Source organism: Eptatretus burgeri, chromosome 10 (genome assembly GCF_056783735.1).
Source record: "Eptatretus burgeri isolate ZD-2024b chromosome 10, Ebu_testis_v1, whole genome shotgun sequence".
Taxonomy (NCBI): Eukaryota; Metazoa; Chordata; class Myxini; order Myxiniformes; family Myxinidae; genus Eptatretus; species Eptatretus burgeri.
The window spans coordinates 29,394,760-29,407,420 of NC_140970.1; the positions used below are offsets into that span (position 1 = coordinate 29,394,760).

General features: G+C 47.0%; 1 protein-coding gene across 3 annotated transcripts in view; it reads left to right on the plus strand.

Moving 5' to 3' along the window:
- The first annotated feature begins 410 nt into the window (after positions 1 to 410).
- The window catches only part of SLC7A4 (solute carrier family 7 member 4), a 45,061-nt gene continuing 32,810 nt past the window's right edge, over positions 411 to 12,661 (plus strand). The window contains exons 1-3 of one of the 3 annotated variants that reach the window (XM_085897637.1): positions 411 to 484; positions 6,254 to 7,422; positions 7,833 to 8,066. In XM_085897637.1, the coding sequence (XP_085753763.1) occupies positions 6,687 to 7,422; positions 7,833 to 8,066 (970 nt within the window). In that variant the 5' untranslated portion in view covers positions 411 to 484; positions 6,254 to 6,686. Of the gene's footprint in view, positions 485 to 838; positions 996 to 4,887; positions 6,007 to 6,253; positions 7,423 to 7,832; positions 8,067 to 12,661 lie in introns of those variants that run through there. The other 2 variants (XM_085897636.1, XM_085897639.1) reach the window with 2 other exon arrangements.

Genomic DNA, 12,661 nt, shown 5'->3' on the forward strand with positions numbered 1-12,661 from the left:
CAAATAAGGAACATTACGGACGCGGTGACGTCACAAGGTTACGAGCTTGCGTTTCTTTCGTACGTACAAAGTGTTTGAGCACCTTGGGTGCGATGACGGAACTGCGTACGTCATCACGCAAACAAGCGAAAGGTAAGTGACTGTGCTGGCGTGATGTTTGGATAGCGCCGCGATGACGTCATCACGCACACAAGCGAAAGGTGACTGTGCTGGCGTGATGTTTGGATAGCGCCGCGATGACGTCATCACGCACACAAGCGAAAGGTGACTGTGCTGGCGTGATGTTTGGATAGCGCCGCGATGACGTCATCACGCACACAAGCGAAAGGTGACTGTGCTGGCGTGATGTTTGGATAGCGCCGCGATGACGTCATCACGCACACAAGCGAAAGGTAAGTGACTGTGCTGGCGTGATGTTTGGATAGCGCTTTGGAAGTGAGCAGCAAGTGTTACTATTTTGAGGTTTTTTTAAATCTCCCGACAGGTGAGGCGTTTTCTGTGGACATTTTCCCCATTTATAGAATTGAATTCTGTGCAAATCGATGTGTTGTTTCGCTCGCTGTTTTGCATCTTATTTAATTTCAATATTAATCTGTTATCATCATTGCTATCAGTGGCGGTTTCAGGTTTATATGTCAGTATTACCTGATAATACTAATTATAATTATTATAAGATGTGCTGTCGATGTACACTGTTTGTACCGTTCGAGATGTCGCGATTACTGACTGGAAAGCCGACTTGGCGTTCTGCGACTTGCAACAACCTGTTGTGCCTCGTTTTGGTGGCTTCTGTCGCCACGCCCCTTTCTGTGGAGTCGCCACGCCCCTTTCTGTGGAGTCGCCACGCCCCTTTCTGTGGCCTCACCACACGCTGCAGGTTTGTGACGCGCAGTGTTTTGTGCGTCGTGTCCAAATGGTCGTGTGAGGATTGACGTGCGAATCCACATGGATGTCGAGCCGTCCTAGGATCCGCGGTCATCGCACAGCATCAGATGGTAAATTATTAAGCCGTCTGTCCATTGCTTTTTACCTGGTTTACAACACTGAACTGCGTGACTGTTCTTGTGCTTTTATAAAGAATTGTTTTGCATCACCAGTCATTTTCGAAACGGGCTAATTACGCAGCAGTTGAACTCGCACACCCTCTCAAACAGGTGGATTCATGTGGACGGGGACAAATTTATTTTGCTGCCACACACGCTCACACACACACACACGCTCACACACACACACGCTCACACACACACTCACACACACGCTCACACACACGCTCACACACACGCTCACACACACACGCTCACACAAACACGCTCACACACACACATGCTCACGCTCACACACACGCGCACACGCTCACACAACGCTGACACAAACACGCTCACACACATACACACACGCTCACACACACTCACACACACACACACACACACACACACACACACGCTCACACACACACACACACACGCTCACACACACACGCTCACACACACGCTCACACACATGCTCACACACACACGCTCACACACACGCACATGCTCATAAACACACACACACGCTCACACACACTCACACACACACGCTCACACACACACACACACGCTCACACACACACGCTCACACACACGCTCACACACATGCTCACACACACACGCTCACACACACGCTCACACACATGCTCACACACACACGCTCACACACACGCACATGCTCATAAACACACACACACACACACACACGTGTTTAATTTCTCATAAAATGTTTTATAAGCATTCAGAGCATAGGAGAGCAGTTTCCATGAAATGTTTGAACGTGTCCACATGTGGACGAGTGTTTTTCTCTCCTCTCGAGCGATTGTCCGCTTATTGTTACTTTCGCCACCGAAGGTGACGGAGGTTATGTTTTCACACCTTTCTGTCTGTTTGTGTACAGGATATCTCAAAAAGTTGTGAACGGATCTGGATGAAATTTTGTGGTCACGTTGGGTGTGTGGCAAGGACGATTGATTCGATTTTGGTGAAGATCCGGATCTAGATACGAGAATTATTAATTTTTTTAAAGGATTCTTCACCATTGAGAGATCTGGCCAAAAACGATATATAGCATGATATTTCAAAAATGTAATGGGGCCCAACATGTTCTCGTGGATCAGGCATTAAGTTGTTTAGCTATGCGCTCTACTGAGTGCCCTTCTAGTTTTACGTGTGCATACGTGCGTGCGCTCATGCAGGATATCTCGAAAAGTTGCGGACAGATTCAGACGATAGTTAATTGGTGTACAGGTTGGGGGTGTGACGAGGACAAATCGATTCGATTTTGATGATGATCCGAATCTGGATCTGGGAATTATTTTAAATGATTCTTCACCATTGCCAGATGGGCCAAAATTGGTATGCAGTACAACATGATATCTCAAAATGTGGACGGATTCAGACAAAACTATGTGGATGAGTTGGGTAAGTGACAAGAACAGGCCGATTAGGTTTTGGTTAAGGTCCGGATACAGAATCGGCCTATCGGTGGGAAACAAAATGTAAACTGTTCAGGCTGGTGGATGTACGCGCTCCACTGAATGCCGTTCTAGTTTGTAGTGTGATATAGGTTTCCTTAATCCCACCATGGCAGTCATTAGGTCTTAACCTTTCACTTGAGGGGGTTCAAGTGCATCGGTTTGAAAATGGTCGCTTGGAGGATGAGTAACACACAATTAAATTCACCTCTTTTTGAAAAAAATTAAGGCAAGTTATAACGTCTGCGCTGATACTGGGAGGTCGGTCAGTCACACCCCGGCTGAGTCGTACCAAAGACTTTAAAAATGGTATGTGTTGCTTCCCTACTTGATGTTCAGCATTTGAAATGATAAAGCATGGACAAAATGCTGGGAAGGCATTGGCAAACCACCCAGTATAACGTTTGCCAAGAAACTGTCAGCAGCACTGACACTCTGTAAAGAGTACGGTAAGTCAAAATTTAATCAAATCTTACAGAAACTCAAGCCTACTCATTGATCTCTACTTGGGTTAAACAACATCTACTGCTTAGTTATTCAATCCGGGGTATTGTATACATAATGCAGAATAACCTGCAGGCTTTCAGAAACGCTTTCCACCAAACATAGAGCATCATCAAGTTTTGGTTTGATATTGTTGCGGTTTTCGCGCCCGCCGGCGTGCGACGGCCACGCAACTCGAATCGCGGCACGTCGCCCACCGGACGGACAATCCAGTCGTGACCCTCTCGGACTAACGCCGGGAACCAGTCACGGGTGGACCTTTCGGTCTCACCGCGATCGAGCCAATCAGCCCCCGCGTGGGATAGGGTTGCTCGCCAAATTCGAACTACCTAAGTACCCACGCGGAGGGTAGACCGGGCGATCGCACCTCGCCGCAGGTCGACTTCGGACACGGGCCACTTAAGCGACCCGTTCCGTACTATCAGAATAACCGAGCGGTGTTATCGTCGACCTCGACGGTTCGATTAATTATCGGGCGTATTCAGCCCACTACCAACCCTTTACGTGAAGCAAGATGGGGATTCAATGGGGGAAAAGACGAAGCGAAGCGGGAGAACAGTTCAACAATAAAGCACATTTATTCGCGGCACACGGAAAGCACACAAATACAATTCCATTTACACAAAAAGCAAACATAAAAGTGAAAACACAGTGCAGAGCTAATACCGACTACCGAGCACACGGCAACACTTATACAATTCTACTTCACAGACGGCGCCGACAACACATACCCAAAACCAAGGAAAAGAAATACCCTCAAGAATGAGGTAGGCCTGGGGCCGAGACCGGGTCGGGCCTACCCGTCTGGTGATGAGACGCGGAGCGGCGATGGCCCCGCAACCCGCGGGCCTCGTGGACAGTGCCTGGCAGGGGGTGGGAACGGGGCCCCCTTGGTCGCACTATCTCAGCGCGGGGGGAAACAGGAGGGGGTTGCTGATGCTCGGGGTATAGAGGATCTTTATTATGTGCGACGAGCGTCTCCACCTCGGCCAGGTCGCGCTGCCGGCCTCCCTCGGGTGCAGCTTCCTGCACGACGCGAGCACCCCCTCGTCTGGTGTCGCCGCCTTTCCACAGCTCCGTCCCCTCCGTTCCGACTCCAACGCACACGACGAGCAGCTCCACCGCCCGCGAAGTCTTGACCCTCTGCTTCCGACTCTCCTCTTCTTGACTCTCCGTTCTCGTTCTGCTGACTCTCCCTCGTTCTCTCTTGCGACTCTCCGACCCCTCGTTCTCGTTCTGCTGACTCTTTCGCTCCGACTTTTACTACTCCTTTGACTGACGAACACCGTCCTTTTATCCCCCCGTAACTTCGCCTTTGACCCCCTCCCTTTGACCTTTCACCTCGCTCCCCATTGGCCCGAGAAAAAGTGGGCGTGAAGGCTTTTTGATCCACAAATTTGCATATATCGATCGCCCTGGGGGCGGGGCCAGTCGCCCCTCGCTCACCGATTGGACGGCAAAAGTGGGCGTGTGTCGTTTTGGATCCGTTTTGAAGCAGAAAATCCGTGATTTTGTACACGCTGTTCAACGTGCGCCCTACACGAGTCCAGCATCGGTGCCCATGAGTGGCGCGAGATGACGGTGATGCGATGGTGGCGAGTTGTGACGGTAAAGGTCATGGCGGTTGTGGTGAAGCGGCGTTGTGGTTGGTGGTTGTTGTTGTGGTTGTGATGGTGGCGATTGGTCCAAAATAAAGATAGTAAAAGAAAAACGGCTATCCTGAAGAGTCGCAGCTCGTATAAATGACATGTATTCCCACTAGACAACGGGTTTGGGCCTAACTACACATGCACTTACCGAGATACCTCACCTAAGGGACCTGAATGGTGGTTTGCGAATCTGGTAACCACAACAATATATTCCATTTTGGGACTCGCTCAGGGCTAGTCAGTCCAGGGCCCTTTGATGTTTACCACTAACCAGACACGATGGTCGTCGGTCTTTGTTCAATTCATTTCATGTTGGACCTCCATTTGCGACTCATTAAGGGCTAGTCGGTCATTATCCATTGATTTTTTTTCCACCAACGAGACAGCATCATGAGGTCTTGGATCAATTTACTTCATTTTGGAGCTCTATTTGCGACTCGTTGAGGGCTCGTCGGTTGAATTGGAGGTTGTGTTTATCACTGCAACAAGAGCTGCTTGTAGCACATACTCTGTTCCATCCATTTGGTGTTCTGGCCGGTGAAATTGATTCTTATCCCCACATCTCTGTGAAGCACTGCCACAGATAAAAGCGACAGACTCTTTATTTAGGACACGAGCCATTTATGGTGAATTTTACTCCAACAGTAATCTACTAATCATGTACCTTGTTCAATTTGAAAAGGTCACTTTTTATCTCATATTATGCTTCTTTAGCAAAAAAAAAAAAATTACCATGTAATTAGATCAATGTTTTGGAACAACTACTCAACCTTTGTTTTCATTTCAGGTTTTGAGAACATGTAAGTTATCTGATCTGTTTGGTTGTTCCATCAACATCTCGGGGAATAACAAAAAGAGAATGAAAAGCTCCAGGCGTGTCATGTGGATGCATTTCTGAGGAAGCGCATTCACTCAGTTGTTCTTCTGCCCTCTGAGCTATCTAACTCTGGGGTTTGATTAATGGTGGCTTCTATTCTCACTAAAACCTTCACCTTCTGTTAGTACCAACAACAGGCACTTTATTGGATGGTACCCCATCTATCGGAGGACGTGTGAAGCAGGCTGTCCTACTTGCCAGCATTCGCTTGTTGACATTAAATATCTCACAATACCTGTTGAAAATGTGAAGACTTCGGGCTGATACCCTGGCCAGATTTTATATTCCCTCCTTTATTAAAAAGTACCGTTCGCATTCCTTAAATTGCCATTGTACCATCAATGGTTACCATGGTAAACCACTCAACACCTTTGTGATACTCTTCCTCTTTTTTCCTTACCATAGAGTATACCATTGTCTTACCATTTCCCTATGATCTGCCATACCACAGGGACCAATGATTACCATAGGTACCATATATACCATTGATCATCTTACATCTACCATTGATTGCCATAGGATACCATTCACCACATTTTAATTTTGCAAGGTCTGCATACATTCATGTCATAGCTGCTTTCAGAGCACCACGAAAGGGCTCGTTTGTTTGAGCTTTGAGTCCGATGAGAACATATATCTGAAATTGATGTTGAGGAACATGTTGATGAATCCCTGTCTAATCTAATTCTCTGAACTGATTTTGTCTTTGGGAAATAGGGATGATGAAGATGGAAGCTGATACTTTGTTCCATGGCTCAGCACCCTTTTGTGTCACATCAGAACTTTTGTGATTGATGTGTCATCAAACATCATACTGCCTCTGCTCCATGCCTCCACATCTTGTTCAGGACCCCATTTTGTTTTCTTACTTGCACATCAAATGACTATACACACGTGTGCCTTATGTGTGTGCCTTGCAAATACTTCACCTCTTGATAGTATACCTTGTTCATGGACCATATAGGTGCATTCCTTTATGTTTGGACCTGGAACTCTGCATTGTTTTGTTTACCGGTGTACCACATAGTATAATTACATCCCGCTGCTAATCGTATCCGATCAGTTTTGCTAGCATATCTGCAGTTTAACGCTGATTCCCTGACTCATTCATTCACTTGCTCACTAACTTGCACACATTTTTTTTTCAACAATGCCATTGTGGCACCTTTTATCACGCGTTTGGCAGAATATACATCGTCAGAAATCCATGAACTCTGGCCCTAAAGCTTCAAACCTTCGCCGATGCCTCTCCACAATCGACCTTACTCTTCTCAGCCTGGGTGCCATGATGGGTGCAGGCTTATATGTTCTCACAGGCACAATAGCCAAATACACAACTGGCCCAGCAGTGAGTGTCAGTTTTGCTGCTGCTGGTGCCGTGGCATTCATCGCGGCCCTTTGTTATGCTGAGTTTGGTGCACAATTTCCTCACACGGGCTCAGCTTACGTGTATACGTATGTGTCTGCCGGTGAGCTTTGGGCCTTCCTTATTGGCTGGAACATTGTACTTGAATATATTGTCGGTGGGGCTTCTGTAGCTCGAGCTTGGAGTGGATACCTAGATTCACTTACTGGATTCCGTGTACGGAATAGTACCATCAGCGTACTGGGTCATTGGAATTTGCCATATTTTGGGGATTTTCCAGACTTCTTGGCTGCCGGTATTGTCGTAACTTGTACCTTGTTTGTGGCTTGTGGAGCACGTGTCTCAGCCATGATGAATCACTTGCTGGCAGCTGTCTCTCTTGCAACGGCTGGCTTTGTGATCGTTTTTGGCTTCATTCTGGCCAAACCGGAATACTATGGACAGAACTACGGAGGATTTGCACCTTTTGGAGTGTCGGGTATACTATCTGGTACAGCGACCTGTTTCTACGCTTATGTGGGTGGGTAAGATGGTCATTGCACAACTCATTGCTGCAACACGTTACTAAAAAGCTATTGTGTTGATGTATAGGTCATGAGCATTTTTTCATCATTGATCTAAGGTTCATGGTTGTACATTAATTGCATGCAGGACCAGGGAAATTAGAGATGGTAAACTTTAAAATGGTTATTTGGACGTTATCCCAACATCACATGCGAATGTTGAACATGCGAAATAGAGTTTATTTTCAGTTTTGAATTCCCACAAGCACATTTATTCCTTTTGTTTTGTTCCACTGTGTGAGATCATTTTGGAACATTTTCCTGCCGGTTTTGAAAGTCGAACTTTACCTTCAGGCTCTGACCTGAGCCTCGTCATTGTGTTGAGTCTTGACTTGTTTGTTGCTATGAGTGCCATTCTCTTCCATAGGCTTCGACATAATTGCCACATCAAGCTGGGAGGCAAAAGATGCTCGCCGAGGCGTCCCCATAGCCACCGGTTTATCCCTTTGCATTGCGGGTTCCATATATATTCTAGTTTCTGCTGTCCTTACGCTTGTCCTGCCTTGGAGAGACCTTGAGCCAGCGGCTGCCCTCGCAGATGCTTTTGGGCAGCGTGGATATCACTGGGCTTCCATCATAATCTCCGTGGGATCTCTCTGTGGTTAGTTTTCAACTGCATCATATCATTGCATGTCTTTGTATTATTTTCCCTCCTTACCTTTCGTTTTCCATGCTTTCTTTACTGCCTTTTTTGATGCAATAAGGAGCAATGTACATATTAAGTATATAAACATGACTATTTTTGAACCCCTCCCCATTTACCCTGCTCAACTTCACTAAAGACCACTGTTTTGCCCTTCTGGGCTTGACAGCTTGAAACAGATAAAAGTCAGTGACTCCAGCCCAAGCGATGCTCACCCATTTTGCGAAAAAAAATAAAAAACACACCCTCACAGCTATGGAGACAATGCTGTGAATGCCCAGTGGCGATTTAGACACACACACACACACACACACACACACACACACACACACACACACACACACACACACACACACACACACACACACACACACACACACACACACACACACACACACACACACACACACATTTTTTAATACCTCTTGCATTCATACATTTGGTTTTTAAACTGATCAACTGCCCTTACCTTTCATATATCAGGTTGTCACAAAAGTTTTGTCGTTTTTTTTTTTTACCGCAACAATGAACCTTTATATCGTTGCTGAATGTGAAGTTAATGAATCAAAATAAGTGCCATTACAATCAATACATTTCTGCCAATGAGTTACAAGTGCATTTTTAAATCTGGATTTCTGGAGTCGATAAATTGCTTGAAGGCAGTTTCAATTGCTGCTTAGTTGGAGAAGGATTTCATGCAGAGGAAGCTGGTGAGGTGCTTGAAAAGGTGGTAGTTTGTGGGAGAAAGGTCTGGTGAATAGGCTGGTTGAGGGAGGACGTCATTCCCCAATGTGTTCAGTTTCTGAAGAATCGCTTGTGCAACATGAGGAAGAGCATTGTCGTGGAGCAGGATTGGGCATCTTTGATTCACCAATACTGGTTGTCATTGGGAGAGTTTCTGATGAACAAGATTTAATTAATGACAGTACCTTTCGTTGTGATGGTTTCACTGGATTGCAAGAAATTATATTGGATGACACCCGTTGTAGTCCACCAGACAGTGACCATGACCTTCTTTGGGTGGAGGCTGGGTTTTTGAATGTTTAAGCGCCTTGTCTCTGTCGGGCCACTGTGCTGATCATTTGTGATTGTCAATAAAGATCCATTTTTCATTACACGTAATGATTCTTTCAAGAAATGGGTAGTTTTTAGCTCACCTGGAACGTAGCTCCTGGGAGCTTATGGGATGGCGAGTCGTCCGTCCGGCAGTCTGTCCATTCGTCCACAAACACTTGCAACTTCTCAGAAGATACACCTGCAGTTCTGATGAAAGTTGACTACAACCTTCATTGCCCGTGATGTACCAAAGTGTGTTCGGTCTTAGGGAATGTATGGGGGTGGGGGGGAATGGGGGTTTCCCCCAAAAATATGTATTTGCTTTCTTCACTGAAACGACACACACAATTTTGATGAAACTACAGTTTGTACCAAAGTTGGTCGTGGCATTTAAAAATCGCGCCGAAAGGGGTTCCACCGGAAGGGTGGGGGGGTGAGGTGGAGTTGCCCCCAAAAATATGCATATGCTTTCTTCTCAGAAACTACACACACACAATTCTGATGAAACTTGGTGACAACCAACAACATCCGTGATGTACCAAAGTTTGTTCACACCATGAAATTTTTTTTGTTGTCAAAGTGGGTCAATGGGAGGGTTGCCCCCCCAAAATAGATATTTGTTTTCTTCTCAGAAACTACACACACAATTCCAATGAGACTTGACCACAACCTTCATCACCCATGACATGACAAAGTTTGTTCACGCAATTTAAAAAAATCGGAGTCAAAGGGGGTTTACATCCCCCTTTACACTTCTGCCGGTACTCCAGGGGCCTCCGTCTGGCCAACCCCCAGGCAGATGCCTGACCCATCCCCATCTCCTTGAGATGCTGATCAACTTGCTGCAACCATGAGGCACGTGGTCGGCCCATGGGCCTCCTCCACTCACGAGGTTCCCTCGCTGAGAGAATCTGTTGAGCAGGATCAGCATCAGGAAAATGAGCCACATGTCCATACAGCCACCGCTGATCCTCATGGACTATGCAGGTAACAAATCTCATTTGATTCTCTCTCAGCAACCGCTCGTTGGACACAAAATCCGATCAGCGATAGCCAAGGATTCTCCGAAATGACCTGGTACCAAAGGAATTAAGTCTCCTTTTCAGATCCCTGGTCAGAGTCCAAGTCCTACATCTGTAACCCAAGACTGAAAGCACCAATTACCTGAAGACTTGGACTTTCATCCTCCTGCACAGGAACCGACAGCGCCACACCCCATGATCCAGTGAATCCATGACCCCCCAGGCCTGATCCAGACATTTACTGACCTCTGGCTCAGAGCCAGCAGAGACATGAGTACCACTGCCATGGTAAGTGAATCTCTCTGTGACCTCAACATCCTCACCACAAACAGGTACAGACAAGATTGCAGCATCCAAGATGTCATTGAAAGCCTGGATCTTAGTTTTGACCCAGGAAACCCATAATCCCAGCAGCTCCGACTCCTCATTCAGCACTTCGAGGGCCCCCAAAAGGATATCCAGAGTCTCCGCAAAGATGACTGCATCATCTGTGAAATCAAGGTCAGAGATCTTGACATTCCCAAACAATGCACCGCAGCTTGATCTCTCCGACATCCTCCCCAGAATCCAGTCCATACAAGCGCTGAAAACTGTGGGGGCCAGTACGCACCCCTGACGAACTCCAGTAACAACTGGAAATAAGTCTGAGATGGTATCACCACATCTCATAGCACTCTCAGTACCGGAGTACAGTTCAGACATCAGATTGATCCGTTTTGGTGGCAACCCACAAAGACTAAGAATCCTCCAGAGGACATCCCGATTCACTGAATCGAATGCTTTCCAGAGATCAACATCGGCTGCAAGGAGCCTCTGCCGAAACGCTCATCTGCGTTTGGTAAGGGCCCGAAGGGCAAGGATACGGCCTATCGTTGACCTCTTTGATGTAAAAGCTGACTGCTCTGGGCGCTGGTGCTCAAATAGATGGTGGGGAGCTCTATCAATAATTATCTGAGCAAAGACCTTGCTTGACACTGAGAGCCACGTCATCCCTCGGTAGTTGTTGCAGTCGTGGTGATCACCCTTCCCTTTCCAGAGAGGGACAACAAGGCCCCTCTTCCAGTCAGTTGGGATGATGCCTTTGTTCCAGGCAGAGCACAGAACTGCATGCAACGACATGAGTGCAGCATTTCCACCAGCCTTGCGAAGTTCAGAATGGATGCCACAGATCCCAGGAGCTTTACGTCATTTCAACCGATTCACCACAGCCTGTGTTTCCACAAAGAAAGATGGATCAGTTGATTGGATGTTCAGCAATCGGGAAAGTAACACCCATGACGTCCAACTCAACAGCTGGTGGATCAGCCTGGTGCAGCCGCTCAATGTAACTGGGCCAGTGGGCCTTCACTTCGACTCCTCTGTCAAGATCCTACCACCCTCCGTTCTAACGGCAGTAAACTGAGGGACTGGCTTGGAGGAATGCAATGCGTGAATTCCCCTATAAGCAGGACGAGGATCACTTGACCACAGGTGATGCTCTGCATCCTCAGATTCATTGTACATAGGCCTCTTTGTCCACCATCGGTGCATGTACAGTTTTACGCCTCAACCCTCTGAACAGCGCAGCTTTGTCATTACGCTTGGCCCTGCGATTCTGGTCAATGTTATCAAATGTCCGTTGAGAGACGAAATTCTTCTTCGTCCAACAGTGAGTTTCAAGACGTCCACCAGCAACATCATAGATGGTGGTCTCAACCTTTCAGGATTCTCAAAAGCACCCTGACCCACCCCCCAAATGTCCACTCAGCCTGTTTGCAAATTCCTCAGTTACCCTGTTATCCTTGAGCTTGCTAGCATCCAGCCAAGGCTGAGATGGTACCATTCTCCCACATTTGAGGTGCAACTTCAGAGTTTCTACCACATGCCTGTGGTCAGTATTGAGGAACTGAGCATTCCAGTGCACCCTGCAGTTCTGGATCATCCTCCAGGGACTATCAACGAGCACATGGTCAATCTCCTTTGCCACACCACCAGCAATGGAATACCAAGTCCTGCGATGACCCTGTGGGCATGGAAACCATGAACCAGCCACCTTAAGTCCATGACTTCTTGCAAAGTCAAGGAACTTAGTGCTATTTTGGTTCACAGTTCCAAACCCATGGGACTAACACATGCTTCATAACCATCCCTATCAGTTCCAGTTGATGCATTGAAATCCCCCAAGACGAGAAGTGTATCTCGCCCGGGGCACTCATCAAACACAGACTCGAGGGTGGCATATAATGTGTCCTTCACGGTGACATCACTTGCCTCAGTCAGAGCATATACAGAGACCAGGCAAACGACACCCAGGGAATGATGAATCCTTAGTCTCATAATACGTTCGTTCACCATTGTTACCTCAATTATAATCAATGGAGTCAGCTTATTGGATACAGCTACAGCAACTCCTTGGGCATGGTAATCAACAGAATGACCAGACCGATCGTAGGTGTAACCACTTGCCATGATCTCGCCACTATCCAGTCTCCGAAC